The sequence below is a fragment of the Corvus cornix genome, chromosome 1 (genome assembly GCF_000738735.6).
Source record: "Corvus cornix cornix isolate S_Up_H32 chromosome 1, ASM73873v5, whole genome shotgun sequence".
Classification (NCBI taxonomy): domain Eukaryota; kingdom Metazoa; phylum Chordata; class Aves; order Passeriformes; family Corvidae; genus Corvus; species Corvus cornix.
This window is the reverse complement of record NC_046332.1, coordinates 4,279,265-4,301,104: the sequence shown is the minus strand read 5'-3', so window position 1 is coordinate 4,301,104 and position 21,840 is coordinate 4,279,265. Positions and strand designations below refer to the sequence as shown.

The following is a 21,840-nucleotide window of genomic DNA, read 5'->3' as shown; positions in this document are numbered from 1 at the left end:
CATCATTCCTGCAATGTAAAAGTAATTTCTTGGGCTTCTTTATTAAGAAAAAAAGGGAGGGAAGGAGAAAAATAAGCAAATAGAGGCATACACCTTATCCTAAGGTATTCCATACCTTCCCTTAAGCAGTGTTTGACTACAAGGCCAATCTTCAGAACAGATTTCTATCATTCAGTCGAAAGTAATAATTAGAGTTGCTGCCAGCAAAGTCCCAGAGCATCACAGAAGCCATGAAAGAAATTGTGTCTAGGGAGAGTCCCTTGCCTGTGGCAAAGCAGCTGTATTCAAGTCATTCCTGCAAATAAATGTCTGATCTATTCTTAAACAGCCTGAGTGCAAGGAGTCTCAAAACCTGCTCAAGCAATATGTGCCCACGTTTCATTGTTCTCACCATGAGAACACTTCTGTGAGAAAGGTGTTCCTGATGTGTACAGTAGAACATAGAATCCTGAGATCATCTCATTCCAACCCCTCCTGCCATGGGCAGGGACACTTTCCACTAAACCAGCTGTCTCAAAACCCCATCCTGCCTGGCCTTGGACACTTCCCGGCATGGGGCATCCACAGCTTCTCTGGGCAACCTGTGCCATGGCCTCACCACCCTCACAGGGAAGAATTTCTTCCTGATATCTAACCTAAACCTACTCTCTTTCCACTTAAAGCCAGTCCACCTGCAAGTCCCTAGATCCAGGATCATCATTTCTCAGTCCTTCTAAAAAATTATGGACTCATTTGAGCTCCTATGAAAAATCCCACATTTATAATAAAAGGAATAACTGTCTCTATAATATGGTTAATGTATGAAGTGGTTAAACCATGGATATGTGGTGTTATTTCCAAGTTTGATTTGCAAGTGTTTATGTGAATACTAACTTCAAACAGCTCTCTTCTCTTGTATAATGATAGCTACAATCTCTGAGGAGAGCAGAAGAGGATCTAGTCGTTCTTCCTGGGACTTCTTTTAAATAATTGGTGTTCTTCATGGACCTGGGCACCCTCCTACCTCATTTCCTAACATTTCCCAATATATCTTTGTCCAGCTTTATTAGCACAGTTGTTACCCTTAACATTCCAGATTCAGCTGTCCGGCATTCTCAGGTCCCTATTTCCTATGACTAGCACTGTGAATGTCAGGGCAGAAGAAATAAATTAAGTTTCTCACTTTTTCTTTTTTTTTTTTAAACACAGCAAACGAGAAATTAAAATGAGGAAACTTGACAGCACGAAAGTCCGGCCACTTAAATCTGAGCAACTTCTTCACATAGAGGACCATGACTTTGCACTGAGACCTGGATTTGGAGGTAAGCAGCACGTGTCTGCACTGTGCTGGTTAAGAGTGTATCCTCTCTCTGGAAGTTTACTTGAACTTTGTCACTTAAAATGGAATGACAGACTTAATGGAAGCACACCTCATTTGTTGTACTTGAGGAAGTAAAGAAAGAAGAAACACAGAAATGCTTGAAGGCAAAGGGCTTCATTGTGTTTAGTGTATCAATAGGAGAAACTGTTCAAATTGTCTGTTTTGCAGAACTAAGTGAAAACATTTTATTAGAATAAGGCTCTTTGAGAACAGTGATTAAGGTATCCCTCTAAACTGCACAGTCTAGTAGCAATTAGCAAATTACAAAGTCATCAGATTTATTTTGAGGGATTGAAACGATCCATCAGTTCCTAAATCTGTTTGCTGTGTACAAAATTTAAAAAAAAACCAACGACCCACAGACCTTCAATTTACTATCATGTTGTTTCTGTGCTCTTGGGCACTATGGTGATTATTTCTTCATTTAACTAAATTGCATCTGGATCAAGGGAGTAGTCAATGGGATGTTCACAGTTTAGATTCAATTTTGACTCTCCTTCATGGAAGGGAAAATGAGAAAGCTGCCCCACTAATAAGCTTTGTCTGAGCCTTTGCGTCACCAGTTCTGTTTTCATGATTCATGAAAATAGACTGAACCACTCTGGATTATGAGAGCAAAATAAAATATATGAGGACCAATAAATCAGTTGTGTAGACCAACACAGATTTGGGAGGCAAGCTGAGGTCTGGGGAGCTGCTCTTGTTGACACCAGCTGCTGGGATCTGGGGCCTGGTGATCATGCCAAGAGGGAAAATGGGTAAGGAGAACCTCTTTGGATGCACTGGGAAAATGTGAAAGGGTTTCTTGTTACTATAGAAATGTCATGTCAGATAGCAAAAACCTTGCCTGATTTTGAACAATAGTTGAGATACAATCTGTTTCTTCGCAACAGAAGTTCAGATTACTTCTTGCCTAATACCTGTCTCATCTAATATCTGTTAGTCCGGACATCTTCTTGTTACCTCACAAGGAATTTAAATTTTTGAGAGTGTCACCTCAGAAAGGAAGTAGGATTTCCATGAGAGCAGACAGCGGTTTGGGATGTGCTTTATCTCTGGATCATCCCAGAAAACGGCACTGATGATGTGCATAAAAGCAGCTTTGAGAACATAGCCTGTGATCTGGCAATTGCAATTTTCCATGGGCAGTGAGGAACTTTTACACCCAGAAAATCTGTACCAGGCTTTTTTGCCTTGTCCTTTTATTTGCAGATGACTCGTCACAGAGCCCATTCAGTTCCTCTTGAAGCCAGCTGTAGTTTTTCCACTGACTTCAGTGCACAGGCCTCTCACTCATCATGTTGCCCTGGGTATGATTTCAGCTGTACTCCTGTCTTTCAGAAATAGCTTTCAGCAGGAGAGTGCCTCAGCTCTGCTTCTCCTCTGTCACCCACATGCCACAGTGGCACGGGAGGCACCTTTTCAGTCTAATACTTCATATACTTCCAAATTTTCAGAACTCTCTTAATGTGTGGAATGTGAATCTCTCTTAGACTAAAACAGATCCATTGGCATTTTTACAGCACAGAGTGAAAAAAATCAAAGTGAAATGAGAGTCAATCCCAAAGTTATACTCCATAGTTCCTGTTTTAGCATTGATTTCAGTGGTGTTGAGTATAAGGAGCGGTTTGGTGTTCATAAGGCAGCAGCAGAGATTTAACACACAATTGTGACCATCAGTGGACAAATTTCTCTACTGAAACATGAATCTGAATAACATCCATGGGATTTTTTTATGACAGCACACATGGTGTGTGGGTTGCTCTGAAGAACACTGATGATTGTGTACAGCAGAAGGAAACTTACCTAGAGAAGGAGAAATTAGGCATACCATTGCTACAGTCATTGCCACAGCAGTTACAGCATAACCCTTAATTGCATCAAGACTTAGAGCACTGTGGCTTTGTGCTGTTAACACAGGTGAAATTTTGGGTTTGTTTTCATCAGATTTAATGAAGCAGCTCAGCACTGTGACTTATGAAGGGCTTGTATCTGTCATGTGCCACATCACATGATTTATTCAGCTCAGTACAATGCATCAGTTTGCAACAACAAAAGAAAACAGATTAGAAAAGCTGTATGAAAAACAAGTATTTATTCTTTACCTATAGAAGAGGGGTGGGTTTTTTTCTCTCTCCTATACCCCCATTGTGATTTTCTGGGTATGTCAGGGAGTTGGAATGACCGATTCTGTTAATCTGGCTCCACTGTGCCCCTTTGCCTGAAAAGGTTACTCATCCTTTGCACCAGTTTAAGAGAAAAAGTAGCTGGAAAATTCATGCTGTTTTGAACTGCTGGAGATTCCTCAGTTCAGGGAACTCCTAAATCTAAGTCTGCCTTGTTTGTTTTTCATTTAGCCCCACACATGCAGTGTAAATGAGCAGACCACGGGACCCAGAGATTTTGGTACTTACAGTTAAGTTACAAAGGAAAAACATGCTGAGTTTGATTTACAAACTGAGCAAACATGCACAGGTAAAAACCTGGAGGAAATGAATGTAGAACTGTTGGATACTGATGCTACTGGCTGCAGTGTTAGTGGAAATAATTGTGGAGGTGAGAGATCCAGGTTTTGATCAAATGAACACAACTCTGCTGCTATTGATGCTATTTTGGCATTCTTCTGTTGATTCTTCTGTTGGCAGTGCCATTCCAGCTGCACGATCAGAATTTGACTCTGACTGTAGATTTTAAAATTTAGTCCTGACATTGTCCATTTATTAGCAGATTAGGGATCAAAGCCAGAGAAACATAGAGCATTGAGATGAAGCAAACCCAGCAAACTGCTGGCAAGCTGATCCTGCTCTTTGGCTATAGAAATGTTACTTTGTCTGCAGTTCCTTATACAATGAGGTTGAGTGAGGCAAACCAACAATTCAGTACACCCAAACTTGAAAAACCTAAACTTGACCTTTTTACATTGTACTTCCACCCTAAGCTAGGCTCTTGAGTTGTTGGTGGAAGTTGGTTGATGGTGGTGGTGGTTTTTTTCCTTTTCTGAATTTTTTGTTGTGGTTGTTGTTTGATTGTTGCCTTCTGTGTAATGTCATGGTCCTGTTTGGTTTGGAAGCAAGAAGGCAGCTTAAACTGGAGAGTGGAGAAAAAGTAAGAAATGAAATTATGCTGCCAGCACTTCTTGGAATGATTATCCTCAAGTTTTAAACTCAGGAAGAAAGGGTGAGCACAGACAATGAACAGAGACTTCTCAGCACACTCTGACTTGTAAACAGCACAGATCTGAGGGCCACGATGCAGGCTGCCATAGCAGCCAAAACTGCATGTTGAGAGAGGTCTTAGAAATGCTTTAAGTCTACTTTCTATTCTATTATGCATCTATTTATCTATATCCTTTTATTTTCTGAACTATCTTATTTCACAGTACTGTAGAAGTAACACATGCTGTTGTATGTATGTATATATGTGTATATATATTGTTTTTTTCTTTTACATTGTGTCTTAAGGGCCAGTAGTTTCATATGCTAACAGTGTGTTAGTTTAAGTTTTAAAATTGATTATCTCTTCTTTTTCAACCAGTATAGAAGATAATAACATAAGCAAGCATGAGAGATGATGGAAAATAATTTAACAGCATTTAGCTTGTCAAGAGGTAGCAGTCCTTCCTGAAAATTTGCATCCCAATCTGCAATTTAAAGTAATCTTAATTCTGAATTTTCAGAGGATCAGGAATGCCATTAGATCACTCCCCTTTATGCTTCCTCCCTCTTCAAAATAAGTTAATAACATTTACATTCGTGGGAAGGTGAAATGGGGGATGGGAAAGGAAAGAAAATACAGCCCAGTGTACGTTCAAGAAGTGCTGCAGTTTTAATAGCTCTTTGCCACCAAGTTTTCTTTTTTGTACCACATCTCTCCCTGAAAGATGAGAAATGTCTTCTCGTTGTGGTGAAGGCTCATTTTGATGAAAGTGGAATGGCTTTTTATCATCTGGTACTGGAAGGAGTAGCTGGGGGCCCAGGACAGAGGGGAAATATTTTGATTATGTGCAAGACCTCTAATAGCCGTCCTCAGATTTTTTTCTTTCACATTGCTAATTCTTCCATTCCAAGAGCTGGTTACTGCTAATAGCAGACCACCTCCATTTCTCACATAAATAAGAAAGAAACAAAATAGTAACAAGAAGAAAATACTTTTGACAGTAATTCTGTTCCTGTCATTGCCAGAAGAAAGTAAATAGAGCCACAAAGCTTCACCTCCCTTGAGCTTGTTTACATTTCTATCCACTTTTCTTCCTCTACAGGCCCACAGGCCTTTTTTAGAATAAAGTCCTAGTACAGTTCTTAATTCTCCCCTGGTCTCTGTCTCCTACTGGCAGTTTTCTCTAGACCTTCTTTTTTTTTTTCAGCATACACTCTTACAAAGCCTACTGGGATACAGTTGTTTCTAAATTCTACATTTATTTTATGGATCTTCAGGTGCAATCTGTTGCATGCATGTAGAATTCACTAAACCAGTCATTATTTCTACAGAAATTGATCCTAAAAATGCCGAAAAGATACCCTTTTTACATAATATCCCTTCTAAAAAGGGTATTACAGAATTTGCTTGATGTACTATCTATTAATAAAATTCCATGCTTATCAAGGCATTCTTTTGCTATGCTTAAACGTTTGAAATAAAAGACTGGAAATGGCTTGCATGAAGATAAACCTGTCTGAAAACAATGCTGTTTTTTTCTGCTGAGGATTAATTATCCTGAAAATCTGCAGAGCCTCCATTGTGAAAATCACTAATCCCTCTAAAATAATGATTTGTAGTGACCCTCCAGAAGCAACTGAAGCTGCTCAATTTAATAATAAAATCGTCTCTGCCATCCACAGTTTTGTCAAACTGGGAAATAAAAACTACAGCTTTGCTCTGGTTACTCTTTTTTTAAAGTGAATTTGATGCTGTTGTCTGATGGTCAGCCAGAGATTGAAAATCTCAGTGTAGCAGGGAGAAAGCTGTGGTGCAGACACAGAGGTGGATGAATTGCTTTCCTATTCTGGCTGGTTTAGGAACCTTTTCAAATCTTACTGAAATTATGTTTTTTTTAAAACATCCTCTTGTGGCAAAACAAATTGAAGGGATGAAGAAATTACAGTTCCTAGCAGCCTGTTCCCAATAGCTAATTATTCCTGTTTCTAGTGGAGATGATTTTTAATCACACACACAGATGTTCCCAGAAACCAGGAAGGATTAGACCAGACTGAGGCCAGTAGGTATCTCGTGGGGTGTGTTAGTTACAACAATATAAAAATGCTCCAGATTAGAGAATTGAACAGCACACTGATCAGGGCTGCATACATGGGCAGTATTTAGTGTCTTTACTGTGTACTTACATTTGTTGCCAAAATAGAGTCAGAATAGGAAGGAAATACTTGCAGCTGCTCTGATCTGTTAGTAATGGGTCAGGGCTGGGGTAGGGGATGTGCTTTAGTAATTCTCTGTGGTGAATGCTAGACTGGACAGGGTTTTCTCATTGAGCATCATGAGTAAGGTCTTTAGTCTCTAACAGGAATCTCTTCTCAAGGAGTCCATTTCACAGTTCTAGAATTTCTACCTAATCAGGAGCAAATTTAATTGTAACAGTTCCCTTTTTATTTAATTCACTTTAGAATCATTCACTCTATTTCTCCTGGCCATGGCTTTTGATCTCTTTTATGCCATTCATGGTTTTATAAATATTACTTGGTGCAGTACAAGCTGCCCTTTCAAAGAATCAAGTGTCTCTGTGTATTTACGGATAAGTGGCACTTTGGTTTGTGTGCATGCAACCAACATAACCCTAAGCTGCCACTGATTTCTAGTTCTTTGTATCAGGTCCTTTGTATCTGCCCAGAGGAGTTGGACTATTGAAGGAAATTTTGCTCACACTGGAATAGTGTTTGTTTGGGTAAGAAATTGTCTGTAATTTTTGAAATGTCAAGAAATACTAGAACTGCTATCCTCACATTTGGAGCAGCTGTCACTAAGAAAAGCCTTTTCCTGACTAAACGTGCCACATGGCTTAGAAAGTCAGATGTCTGATTCTGGGATATGATTTGTGGGTAGCGCCTTGTTTGCTTTGAAGAATGTTGATGGGAGACATTTAACTTTATTTTCTTTAGGTTTGTCCTTGACTCAGGAACTGGTAAAACCTTTCTTGATATTGAGAGCTGCTCCGCTCTCCTCCTGTTCCACCCACATAATTCAACATAAATTGTTGTTTGCATTTAAATGAAGTGTGAATGCCTTTTGTGAGTGATGCTCACATCAGGTATAAATACCACAGTGATTTCTATTTTGGCTAAAGCCATGTTTAGTTTACAAGATTTCAGTGGAATACAGGAAAGATGACTCCACTCAGATTACAACCAGACACTTTTGTCCCAGTGTTTGGTACAAGTTGGTATGTAGTGTAAGTAAACTCTTTGTGTGGTGTGATCAAGACAAAGCAAGAAGTGGGCAAAACTAGTTTAGGAGAGGCATAGAAGCTTTTATTGTGTTGTGTGAAGGAGTCTGGCTGAATATATTCATTGATAGTCTTGTGCATCAGCCTCTAGGGCAGCTGTCTGTGCTGTCTGTATTCTCCAAAAGAAGCAGCATTTTCCAAAGTGCTGCCTGGTGTTTTACTAACAAACTTTGCTGTCTGGCATCCTGAATCTGATTTTGGGCTTTGGCCAAGAGGCTGAGGGAGGCATTCCTCTCAGAGAACGATTTCTGAGCTGAAGAGCCTGTCTTCTTGTCAGTGCCTAAATATTTTCTGGTGTGCCCTGCTAACTCTGAGCACATGTCACCTTGCTTTTCCATGCATGATCCATCTTCATCTGTTCTGTGCAGGGACAGCCTCTCCATTAAAAAAAGACAAGTAAAATCAAGAGATTACAGAGCCAGATTTAAAAATACCACTAAAATAGTTCAAGATCTTTACTGGTAAGAAGTGGAGGCAGCTGTGTAATCCTCGAAGGCTGCTATTTTAAGGATAATTCCAAAAAGGGACACAGTACCGTGGCTGGTTATCACAAGAGTGATGCTCCTGAACTATTTTGGCTTGACAGGGCTAAAAGGAAAAGACAAGAAAAAGACAGGTTAGAAAAGCTATTGCTGTTCAGACTTCCTTGTATTTGTGTTTTTAACGGGTTATTTTAAATGCGTACTGCAAAAATATTTTAACTGGCTATTTTTAACAAAAGTGATTGGAATCCCCAGTAATTACTACTGATTTTCATGCCAAATGCAGAATATTCTTGGGGTGGTGGTGTGTATATGCATAGATGCATACTCCTGTCTTCTTCCCCTGTAAGGAAGTGATTAATCAATTAGTGGAATGATGTGCTTGCTGAAAATCTCCCAGGTACATAACCCATGTAGAACTAGATCCTTCATTCTAAATATTTCACACTGAAAAGAGTAGAAATAATTTCATATTTTGCTGTAATTTTTAATTGATTTGGAGTAACTTCCTCCTTGAAATGCACTCAGTAAATACACAACATGGTGACAGAACATGGTTAGTGTGTGTACAGCTCTTCCCTTGTGAGGTAGTGACCAAGCAATCCTTTTTCGTAAGCAGCTATACCAAACCTTAAATAGTTCAGTAACTAAAGATAGTAAGAGTCATAATATATATGTTGTTTGTGAATAGCACTGAAAGTGGTAAGAAAGCTTTGCAATCTTTGATGTATTTCATGTATTTACTCAGCTTTTTCCTGTCGTGGATCTGAATAGCACTCCAAGGGGGTCATTAGCTTTGGCAGCACAAGGACACTGGCACTGCTGGCCAGACTGCAGTGCCAATAGCAACTGGTCTGGCTGCAAAAAGAAGATTTTGTGCTTATTTTCACAACTGTTTAGCATCAGGTTTTACTTTGTTGCCTTTCATCATTCAGTGTTCTGAGGTGGAGAGACTGCAGTAAATGCTGGGATGGAGTACTCTCTGTTAGGTTGCTGGTGCTGCACAGTCTTCCCTTTAAAAATAGGGATTTAAGCTCCTCATCCCTTTTTCTGTTCCCATGCAGGGTCACCAATACCTGTAGGCATTGATGTGCAGGTGGAGAGCATTGACAGCATATCCGAAGTTGACATGGTGAGTAGAACTGGAATAAGGGATTTCAGTAAAAATACAAGGGGTTCAGAAACATCCAGATGGATGATAGAGAGTAATGTAGTTAAAGAAAGCAAACCCTAAAGAGCACATCCTTGCCTTGAAGCATGCGTTTAAACTAGTAAGTGTTGAATTTGTTCCTGGGCCAGATGAACAGTTCAGAGTGGGCAGTGGTCTGGTTTGAAAACTCCAACTATTCAGTAAACACCCTGGGTTTCCACAGGAGTTTTAGTACTCTGCACCTTACACGATGAGGCTTCATGTCCTTTGCTTCTTTTTGCTTATGCAAATCTGAATATTCCATAATTGTGGCGTGGGTGCAGCTGTGATTGTAACAAATAGAAAGAGAAACATCAGTTCCAGAAGTGGTCCTGGGAAGGAGACACACCCCACTGCAATTAGGGCCTGTAGCACTGGAAGGCAGGCGGTTCATTCCTCAGCCCAAATTGTCACTAATAATGTCAGTATGAACTCCTGCATTCCTTTACAAACCTACCCAAATCATAAAATCATATTACAGGGCCATAAAATCATATCACAGGGGAAGATCTAAGTCTCTTCACAGTATTCTTATCAGAAGCAATTGTTCTACTGAGATAAATGATGTCTGCCTAATAACACAAAATTTATATAGGTGAACACACAGCAGTCAGGGTGTGCAGAAGCTCACATTGGGTTTGCAGCATCCTCTCTGTCTCTTCCCACATGTGTATTTGCAGTCGTGATGTTTCTCTAAATAGGATCATAAAATATTTGTAATAGTCTTTCATATTTAAAAAAAAAATTGTAGTTGTTGTAGTTAGTGTAAAATCTAATTGGTTACTCTTATGAAATTTGTCATATTGTTTCTTTATGATGCATTTAATTCACAAATGTGCAGATTTAACCTCTGTACAATATTTGTACAAAATGTACAAATTTATGAATTTTAAAAATTGACCAAGTGCTCATGAAGAACTCAAATTAATCCCTTTGTAAAGGAATCATAAAGGAACCACAGTCCATTCTTGGAAAAGGTTGTGAAGATTTCCAGAGGAGACTTTTTTTTCCATTTATCTTTGGTTGGTTTTAAAGCTTCTTTATCACTGCACAGCTGGCACAGTCCAGAAGACTACTGAAATATGTAGAATTTTTATCTGAGGATAAATGAAGTCTGAACCTCAGACTGAGACACCAGGGACAAGGCAAACAACCACTGTCTCAGCAATATTCACATTCAAACTCAATGAGTGGTGCTTGGTTCCTCTCATTAACGATCTTTCAGATAATGTCCAGACAAGAAATTGATCCTTTGCATGAATTGATCAATTTGTAGTATTTTCTGTTGCACTTGACTAAAACAAGCATTGTCTCCTTTTATTTTTAATGAAACAAAGGACTTCACAATGACTTTGTATCTCAGACACTACTGGAAGGATGAGAGACTCTCATTCCGTAGCAACAAAAACAAAAGCATGACCTTTGATGGGCGGCTGATAAAAAAGATCTGGGTACCTGATGTGTTTTTTGTGCACTCCAAAAGATCTTTCATCCATGATACAACTGTGGAAAACATCATGCTGCGAGTGTACCCTGATGGCAATGTCCTCTTCAGTCTGAGGTGAGGAAATACCCTTCCCTAAGAAAATCCATGACTGCAATTGTCATGTCTTGGCTGTAATTGAAATTACTGGCAATACTTGCAGTTAAGATTCTCATACTGTACTGGCATTAATCCCCTGGCAGCACATAATGGGAAATTGGTGACCAGTGTGCCAGTGGAAAAAGAAATTTTGGATTGACAACATATTTTTTCTGTCATTCAGATATTGTTTCCTGTCGAGGGAGTTTATCAAGTGTTAATTCCTTGCCAGTGGCTCTAGCAGTATTGCTACTGAGTACAGTAAAGCAAAAATTATTAGCAAAGGAAAAACCATGGGTTTGGTTGTTTTTTGTTTTTTGTTTTTTTTTTTAACCTGAATCTTTAAAAACTGTTCTAGGTATTTTCAGCCTGGCTTAACAGTAAACATGCCAGTGATACAAACCAGGGCTCTAGATAGGCAGAGAGCAGATTCTTGGTGCTGATACCAGCAGTGTTGTGAGACTGAAAGGAACTGAAGAGTGAAACAGCAATTCCAGGACTGGAATAGCAAGGTCATTAATGTGTCTTCCTTCCATCTGCATGTTACTGCTTTGCTTCATGAAGGAGATTTGGATGATGTGGCAGAAATAGTTTTAATGGAGGAATTTTCCCCCTAGGGTAAGCAATCTGAGGTCTGTGCATTGCAGAAATCCAGTTTGTTACTAAGTAGCCCTGTGCACAGAGGTGATATTTCATCCAATCTGGACAGTCTGAAGATTTATGGAAGCATTTGAGATTGTGGCTGTCTAATAATTGTTCCAACAATTAATGAATTTATCTCCTGTCTCCTGAGGACATGCAGAAATCCTCACAACAGCAGCTGTACACCACTTTAAAGTAGTGTATGTTCAAGAATCACACTAACAGTAAGGAACAATGAGGTCAAGTGTGCATTTTATTGCTTTATTCATTTCCATGATTCTTGAGAGGAAGGGATCAGAGGAACTATCCCCTTACACTAAGGCTTATATCAGTGATTCTCCAAGTGAGAAGTAGGGAATGTTCCTTAGATGTTCCTTAAAACACCCTTTTTTGTATTGCCAGTTTTACATCCAGTAAGTAGCTTATATTCCAAATATTTACATGCTATAAATCTGCATATTTCACCGTTTTTCTTCAGTGCCTGGCATCCAGGATTTTTTAGAAGCAAAGTGAAACAAAAAATCTTGATCTGTTGCTAAAATAGTCTTTCTTTTCTTCTTGTTCCCCTGGTCCTCTAGTCATTGTGCATGTCCCACTCTTAGGATCTCATTTCAAGCCAGTAAAGTCTTACACTTGTAAAAATTCAGCTACAGTCTGGTTACTGATCACAAGTTTTCAAAGGGCACTTGTATAACCCTCACTGAAATTCCTGTAGGATTCCATTTGGGGAAAACTGAAAAAAATGAACTAAACCATCAAATGCCATGGAAGCTGTGACGAGAGAGGGAAGTCTGGCAATATTTACCATATTTAAGTTGCTGCCCCTGGGAAGTTTGATTTTTTCTTTTTGTTTTTTATTGAATACAAAGGGGTATTTGTCCTCTAAACATTTGTGAAAAAGCAGGTGGAATGCAAAATAGTCTTTGCCTGGATTTCCTTAAGCTTTTTGCAATATAAAGCATTTCATTTAAGAGGAGAGTAAGCTTGCAGAAATTGCAGCTAATCTCTTCTTGCAATTAAATACTATAACTATTCTAGCTGGGAAAACAGCACTTGGAATAATATTTGCTCTAATCTATAATATTGTCTACTTCAGTCTATGAGAAATCCAGTCAAGAAATGCGAACTCCCTTTGTTAATCTTCGTAAGTGTAAACCTTCAAAGCAAAATGCATGAAAGGCTAATGAAGGATCAGGCCAAATTTAGGCTTTAAAAATCAAAGGTAATGTACTTAATAATAAAGACTATTTATGTTTTTTTTAAAAAAGTTGATCTCTTAGTGATTTAACTTTATCTCACCATCTTGAAGCTATTTTAGAAGCATCTAAAAGGGCAGAAAACCTCAATCAATAGGATTCTAAACAGCAGATTGGTTGGGGATCTCACTAAAGTGTGTGCACAGCTAAGAAAGTCTGAAATTTTTCATTCTGTTTCTGTTTTTCTGTTCCCTTCTGCAGAATAACAGTTTCTGCTATGTGCTTCATGGATTTCAGTAGGTTTCCTCTGGACACACAGAACTGTTCTTTAGAACTGGAAAGCTGTAAGTTTAATTTTGAATTGTTCTTCACATGTGCATTCTTACCAGCATTCCTTCTTGTGAATAATACCTCCTTCACTTATTTTGATGTGTGACCTGAACCCTTCAGCATGTACATATTGAACTGTAGGCAATTTGGGATCTTTCTGGAACTCAGTGAGCTTTGGGAAGGTAGAAAAACCATGATGCACCCTGCTTTATTTCCAGTCGCTTGTAATTCCAAGGCCTAAATCTAAAAATCTGTCAAAAAGCATGAGGGTTTTTTCCTGAGAAAAAACCTGCAAATTACAAGTAAAATAAAATGTCAATATTTGACTTGTTGGAAAAATGAAAATGGGTGCTTGTGTTACTGTGAAACATCTACTTTTTCATCCCTGCCTCTGTTGTAAGCTGCTGGCAGGGCACAGGATGGGGCTGAACTTGGAACAAGATGGAACATAGTCTTTGCAAACTTCTTTCATGTCAACAAACTGACAAACTAGGGTGAAAAAAAAGTCTCCTTAGGGTTTTCCCAGATTGGTTGAGTGGTCTCCTATCCCTAAGAAAGGAAAGAGGAAGTGATTTACCTGAGTAACTTCATAACTTCAGTTTCTGCTTTCTCACAGATGCATACAATGAAGATGATCTGATGTTGTACTGGAAACATGGCAACAAGTCCCTGAGCACAGATGAGCAGATCTCCCTCTCCCAGTTCTTCATCGAGGAATTCAGTGCTTCCAGTGGACTTGCTTTTTACAGCAGTACTGGTATAGTAAGCCCCTCTCCTTAGAAGAGAGAAGCACAGGATAAAATCATGCAGAATGTCTTTCACATTCAAATTCTTGGCTAGTAAATGACTGTGGCTGCTGAGAGATCAGTTAACATGAGGTCTTGTGAGTCTGGGGCCTTGGTTCTCTTTGCATTACCAATGTGAAACTTTATTTTAGGAAAGAAAGGCCATAATAGTACTTGTGACTTCATATCTGACATTAAGAACCTGTAAAAAAAATGCACAAAAACCAAATACATGCTGTTATGAGCTCTTGCAAAATTGTGGCGCTTCTCTGAAAGCCATTGGAGTATTGAATTTACAGGAATCTTTATGCCCTGGCTATATAGAAAAGCTTGAAAATGGAAATCCTAAAGGGTCAGATATTAGAAAGCAAAAATATGAATTCCAGTGTGTTTTACTGGCTAAAATATCCTCATTTTTGGAGCTGTGTAATGTCACTAAAAGTCTGCTAACTGGATGATTTTCTTATGAGACCATTTATTACCTATTCAGGTCTAATTCATGATTTGCTTAATTTTCCTTGTTTATACATAGAGTTGCAGGGAAAGCATCCCTTTATGTCAGTGCTACATAGTTTAAATTCAGGTTAATCTGCCCCAGACAGGCTTTTATTTCTCCCTGTAGATCTTGCTCTATTCTTTCTGGCAAGCGGCACAAGGCTTTAGGAGTTTATTGTAGTCTCGATTTCATGCAAGGTGGGTTTTGTTTTTCTTGTAGCTTTACATGCAGTTATAGATTCTGGGATACTTCTCTATGTAAGTAGTCTAACCATATGTTTTTAACCAGAGAAAACAGCACTCTTGCTGTTGTACTTTACAGTCTGAGTCAATTCATTTCAGTTTGGATATTGCCCTTTATATCAGAACAGATGAATAAAAGAGAAATTACTCCATTTAATATGATGAAGTGCACAACACTTTGGAAAAGGTGGCCTTTAAGGAAAGCAGCAGATCGATTTATTTGGTGTATTTTATTTAAATGTTATTTTCTTTTTGCATTCAAAAAAGCGCCATTCAAATTTGCAGTGGCTGATACTGAATGCAGAAGTTCTAATTTAAATTATGATGCAGCCTAAGAATTGAGGAATTCACAGCTTGATAAGGTTCTTCACCCTTATCTCCTGCTCCTGTGTGAGCTAAGAACAGAGCTCCATCTTTCAAGAGCCACTGTCAGGTGAAAGGAGGGCAAGTGATACCCTGCTATCATAACTGTGCCTTGTTGAGAGCTACATCAAATTTGTCCTTGTTGTAAGAAGGAGACTGGGATATTTTCTATCAAACTGGGTTCCAGGAGCTCAGCTGGCTTCTTTCTGCCTTGCTATTTTCATCAAAAAACACTCGTGCAAGCAAATAGAGCCTTGTGTGCAGCAGTGCACCCTCACAGTGCCCCTGCACCCAGGGCTTTGCAACACCCTCACAGCATCTTTGACTCTGCAAAGTGTAACTGCTTAACTCTTAACATGCAGAGGTTCTGAGGGTGAGCTTATTCAGCAGCGTAAAGGCGAAAGGGAAGACTTTCTTTGAGTCACAGGGACCACTGGGAGGTACCTGAATAATGCTTGTAGCACATCTTAATCAGAATGCTGTGCTTTGTAGACTTACACTTGTCTTTGGCTTTGAGATTTTGTTTTGCTCAGGAGGTTCCACTTCCTCTTGCTCTTTTATTTTGCTTTTTGTTGGAAGAAAAATTACCCTCCAAGTAAATAATAGTGGAGAACGATCAGCACCACTCTAGTGGGAGTCATCATTCCCACAAAGCAGCTTTCTGCATTTCAGGTTCTGCATATCCTTTCCTGTGAATCTCAGTGAACAACACCTGTAGCGTTTAGGCTTTTGGAGTTCCTGGACCTCCGGAAGAGCAACAATTTAAATCCATTTTAGAGACAATAATCTTTAAAACAAAAGACCTTCTCCACAACTGAAAACACAATGGAGTGTTTAATATTATTTGGGGTTCATTTTGATATGTTCTTTTCTATAGAGTCACTCGTTGTGATGGCAGGACTGCTCCAACACAGGCTCATGGATGCTTCTGTCTGTCCTGGACAGGCAGATGCTGTGCAGCCACCCAGTTTTGCCTTTTTACCTCACTGTAACCTGGTTTCCCTGCCATGACAGGAGGTACAGCACAGATGCAGTGCTGCACAGGCAGAGCACGCCCCACAATTCACTAGATGGCACCCTGTCCTCTGAAGTGAGCTCTGGGCCGGCAGGCAGGCAGGTGGCTCCGACCGGAAAAAAAGAAGGAAGGGCTGTTTCTTCTCAGGTATTTGCAGCAGGCTGCTTTTTAGGCAAGGCAGGGTGTTGGCATCACTGGACAATTGTCTCCTGTCTGTATTCTTCTGGCAGTTTCACTTGAAGTCTGTTTAATTTCTTCAATTTCCCAAGCTCAGTTATAACAGAGTATTTTATACATGCAGCCATGACCCTTCACTCCCATAAATGAGGGAGGATGGACAGTTCGTAAAGCACTGTGTAAAACTAAGGTGGTGGCAAGATTTCTGAGGCATTTACTACTCCTGCTGTGGATACACCACTCCTGCCAGAAGGAGGGGCCAGCGAGCAGCTCACAAATAACACAGCTCTCTTCTCGCCTAACCTGTTCCTCTCCCTTTTTTTCCAATAGGTTGGTACAATCGACTTTTTATCAACTTTGCACTTCGCAGACATATTTTCTTTTTTGTGCTACAATCCTATTTCCCAGCCATGCTGATGGTGATGCTGTCTTGGGTTTCCTTTTGGATTGATAGAAGAGCTGTTCCTGCCAGGGTGTCACTAGGTAAATCCTTACTGTATAGTCTTTGGGGAGTATAGAATGGAGAGGGGAGGGTTTGGAGGTACTTTAGCTTCTTATTTACACAGGACACGAGCAAGAATATCAGGTAATTGCCTGAACAGCACTGTTATTAGAACTGTTACCTGCAGTCAATCTCTACATTTGGAAAGGGGATGTTTTTTCAGACTGGCTTTGCTATAGTTGAAAACAGCTCACACACCACAGAAGCAAAAAAAGGGATGATTCTGCAGCTTTCCTGATGTAGAATTTTACTTAATTTCAAAACCTGGTTTTGCCTTCCCTCTTCCCAGCAAAGTAACAAGTTGTAGCAGGCAGTCAGATCCCTCCCCAAATCCATGGATTGTGAGGTGTAGCACAATCTATGCAGAAGCTCTGCAGCTCTTCTTTTTCTCAAGAAACATTTGTTATCTTCCTACCAAGTTGGAGACAGTGTGGCAAAGCCTTTCTTGTCGGGCACCTTGGAGGTGTTTGCTTTGGTGTCCCATCTGTGCAGGGCACACAATCTTTGGTGGAAGCCAAAGATTAGGTTGGGCAACTTTCTGCTCTTGCAGTTTTAGTTCTGAACACCTCATCTTAGGAGAAAAGGACCCACTACAGTGGTTTTTACAGAAGTTTATTTTTTTTCTCAGTGGTGAATCAGTGGATGCCTCTTCAAGACTCTCTTTGTTGTGAATATAATGCTGATGGCCTTGGAATGAGTACATTTTTCCAAAAATTAGGATCGCTGAAGATCTGATGGGAATTTGTTAAGATATCTGATGCAACCATAATGCACCTGAGTCCTGTAACTCTCATTTTAAAATAAGGAAGCTCCCGTTCCTTCTTCTCACTGATGCTGGTCCCAGAAGCCAACTGTATGTTGACATAGTTCTTAGACAAAAGCCGTCAGTTTTCTCTAACTATATCAATCTAGAAAAAACAGGACTAAGGTCCCTTTCTATTGGCACAGTCTAAAGCTATTAATTCATGAGATATAAATCTATTTGTTAATCTGAAAACAAATTATGGTACCTCCTAGCTACTTTTATTAATGCATCTACCAATTTCTTTTATTTAGAAGAAATTTAAGTTAATCTTTAAAAATAACTTTTTAATTCTCAGTAGGCCATTTTTAATGCTGTCAAGATAGTTTTGCTGATCATGTTCTTTATGTATGGATTTCTGCAGAAGGTTATGCATCAGGAGTTCTATGAATAAAGCACATTTCATTAGCATAATCATACATAATTTATAGCAAACCTTAACAACAACGTTTAATAAGCCTAGCTCTTGGCCTAGAGTATATGTATATTAAATAAATTGATTTCCTCTTATATGGTGTATTTCAAACTCCATCCTTCAACCTAAGGAGCCTGCAGAGAGGGAGGGGGAAAACTCTTGTGTTTTCCAGTGGGCTTGAATTAGTGTAGAACTGGAGAAGGGCTACAGAGACCCAGCTGACAGTGCTGTCTCACAGATGTCAAGACGTTTTTACTTCCAGAGTTACACTGATTTCTTTAAAAGCAGGGCCTGAGTTGGGTGTTGGTTTTTTTTCCTGAGCCAGAGCAAACCAAAATGAGATGAATAGCCGATGTAAGAGCAGAGATTGAAAAGATGAGGGTGAAATTCTGGTCACACTGAGGCAAACAGTAATTTTTTCTTCATTTCAGTGGCTGTAACATTTTTATGCTAGATTGTTTTTAGAGAGCCATGGAGTAATGACAGAGGCATACAGGCTGATATATGTTCTCGAGAAGTACAATTTGAGAAAAGGTTGGGAGGGGAAATGGTGATCGTTTAGTGATTCTCCTGGACAAGAAAATGTGCAGTGGTGACCCTGGCTCTGGGAGGTGAGGGACGACCACAAACCTGCTTTCACTTCTGTGGCTGTGCCCAAAGCTGCCACAGGAAAGTGTTCCTTACGCTGCTCAGTGGCCATTCTGAGCAGAGAGATGATTTACAGCCCTCAGTGTTGTGTGTGATGGGTCCTTCATGGTTCACTTTTCAGAGCCTGTGTGAGGAAGTTAAAGGGGGTGTCAATCACATGCCCTCACAAAGCTGTGCTGTCCAAGCAGTGGTGATGAGCTAAACAGAACCAGCTGGCCAGTCCTGTGATAACCTCTCTTTTCACTCTGGCAGGTATAACTACAGTGCTGACAATGTCGACCATCATGACAGGAGTAAGTGCCTCAATGCCTCAAGTGTCTTACATAAAGGCTGTGGATGTGTATTTATGGATCAGCTTCCTTTTTGTCTTCCTGTCAGTCATCGAGTATGCAGCAGTGAACTATCTCACCACGATTGAAGAGAGAAAACAACTCAAAAAAAGGGGCAAGGTACAACCCTCAGTGTTTTGTTGCCTTCTGAAAGCATCTTGGAAGCTACAGAGTAATCGTGATACACCTCTGTGATAACAGTGATAACAGAACAGTAACAATCTCTGTCTCCACTCTGTATCTCACTTGTTTTTTTTTTCCACTTGGATGAAGGGACACAAAGTGTCATCTTCTCTGAGATCCTGAGAAGGTCCGTGCTTTCTCTCCCTTTTCTTGTGGCACAGGTTAGGGATATGTTTTTGCCCCCTTTTTTCCCCCTCAGGGGAATATAACCTTCCTTCTATTTTCAAATACTTACCAATCAAGGTATTTTTCCTGTCTCTAAAATAGACCTCAGCATGCCCTCATATGATATTCCTCCTTGTTTCCTGTTTCTTTTTTGTCCCAAGACCAGGGTAATGGCAAGGTCATTTTTAGAAAAGTGTGCCTGAAGCAGAAATAGACACAAGTTAAACATCTGCTTTCTGTGAAGCTCTCACTTAAAACCTTTGCTTGAAGAGTATCCCCTGTGTAAACTCATTTGCTGGAATATCATGAGGGGAAGAACACAGAAAGGATGCATATGTTGCTCACATGATCTGATAATCCCATCAAAAACCTACTCCCAGAAATGTTTGAAGTCATTTCCCACAACTCCAGCAACACAGACCTACAGGAGAGAGTTTGATTCTTCTGTTTCAGAAGCTGAGGCACGTACTGCCAGCCAGCAGCTGGCAATAATCAGGCAGACAAGTGTGTTTTATGACATTTGATGACATTTCCTTGCTCGTGTCCTGCTCAAGGGGGCAGGCCCTACAGAGAGCCATACTGTGAGACAGCCCTGTTCTCCACATGCTCTCCACAGAGAGAACAACACTGAAAGGAAAGCTTTCTTTATTTTCTGTTTTATTCATTTGTGATTTGCCAAAATGGCTCCTGCTAGACACAGAGTAACTCTCCTTTGTTGCCAGGCTTCAGGAATGTACAGCATGGACGCAGTGCAAGCAATGGCTTTCGACGGCTGCTTCCACGACACGGATGTGGACATGGACCTGACTCCCTTCCCAGACCCCTGTGAGGAGAATGAGACCAGGACAAGTCAAACCAACATCTCCAATGCAGACACACCTCGCTTGAGGAGGAAGAGATCTCTGAAGGGAAACGTGGGCAGGATTATTTTACAGAACAATCATGTTATTGACACCTATTCCAGGATTATATTTCCCAGTGTATATATTGTGTTCAACTTTTTTTACTGGGGTTTGTACATGTGAACAAAAATGCTTATAAGCTAGACATTATTTTGTGAATGAGTGTTGCATCATACTTTGAAAATAATGCAACAGCAGTAGAGGAAAAGGTTAAAATTTTCCGAAAGAGATTTCTGCATCAAACCTGGGCTGGTTTGGTTAGCAGCAAAACTCTTAATGAAAGACTCTCCCATGTGTGGGTTCTTTCCCAGCTGGATTGTGCAGTGCTTCACTGGGGTGATCCCATGCACGGGCTCCACTGCAGTAGCACAAGAGCTGTTTGCTCACTAAGGGAGCCCTTCATCACCCCCTGGACAGACAACAGCTCCCACCTGAGGTATTGCCCTGTCTCTGTCTGCACTCAGACCCCTCCTCTTGAATCAGCCTCTCTGTTCTTCACCTGTGCTCCGTTTTGGTCAGCAATGGGCGCCAACCGCCTTGGGATAGCCTTGGGATAGCTCCTGTCCTTGTTTCACTTCCTGCATTTCAATTTTCCTGGGCAAACTGTGTGCACCTCAGCAGCCTCTGCCCTCGGATGGTAGCCAGGGGGAAAATTATGGCTTAGCAGTGCAGTAGGGACCAGCGGGAAGCAAGGCTGATGGGGCTTTGTAGATGGTGCATCAACAGCACCTCAGGAAAATCCCTCACCCTTGTCAGCTGTCCATGACTCTCCATGGAGTCTTTTTTTGGAGAAATCTGGCTCACCAGTCCCTGAGGCAGCACAGGAACCACATCCCAGACCCTGTGCACTTGCAGCCACCTCCCAGGTAGATGAGCAGCATCACCAGCACGAGCCATGCCCTTCACATGTCACCCACACACCTCTGTCTCACCTAGACCTGCTGTAATCACCTTCTTTCTGCAGAACCCTTTGGTTTAGAAACACAGAAACACAGACTTTGAGACAGCTTTTAGATGATTTTGTCAAGAGAACAAACCAACCACGCCTTTGGTTCTTCTGCTTTATGTTGCACGTGAACTTGGGGTTTTGCCTCCCTCCCTCCCCCTTTGGCTTTTGAGATTGAATGTTCCAGTGAGGAGAAGCTGCATCTGCCCCTTGCAGCAGTGATCCCCAGGACAGTTCCAGGATATAAAAGGAAACAGCTGTGCCAAAACAGAGACACATACAGGAAACCTGTCAGTCTCAGATGAATCCTGCATGGAAATATCCTTAGGTTCAGGATAAGGAGGCTGAATTAAGGATGTTCAGGGATACACACAAAAAGTGTTCACAGCTCTAGAAAAGAACCAAAATTACTTTTTCAGCTTTCCCAAATCAGGAGCATTTTCCACTAAATTCCTTGGTTTCATCTGTCATTTAATGAGCTGAGTTTAAACAAGATCAGTTCAAAATGATCATTTGTGGTGGCAAAAAATGTCACAAGGTAAATGCTTGGTCACTGCTTGGTCAAGTTTATTGGTCAAGGAAGTGAGAATAAATCTGGAAGCCTAAATCACTCTTTGGTTTCTTTATTTATTTTATTT

General features: G+C 40.3%; 1 protein-coding gene across 1 annotated transcript in view; it reads left to right on the top strand.

Annotated features, from left to right (window-relative positions):
- Positions 1-21,809, top strand: part of GABRR3 (gamma-aminobutyric acid type A receptor subunit rho3) — a 34,776-nt gene extending 12,967 nt beyond the window's left edge. The window contains exons 3-10 of the mRNA XM_010399457.4: positions 1,189-1,301; positions 9,358-9,425; positions 10,820-11,043; positions 13,164-13,246; positions 13,849-13,989; positions 16,641-16,793; positions 18,930-19,126; positions 20,077-21,809. Coding sequence (XP_010397759.1) covers positions 1,189-1,301; positions 9,358-9,425; positions 10,820-11,043; positions 13,164-13,246; positions 13,849-13,989; positions 16,641-16,793; positions 18,930-19,126; positions 20,077-20,379 — 1,282 coding nt within the window. The 3' untranslated portion in view covers positions 20,380-21,809. The remainder of the gene's footprint in view (positions 1-1,188; positions 1,302-9,357; positions 9,426-10,819; positions 11,044-13,163; positions 13,247-13,848; positions 13,990-16,640; positions 16,794-18,929; positions 19,127-20,076) is intronic.
- The last annotated feature ends 31 nt before the right edge of the window (positions 21,810-21,840 follow it).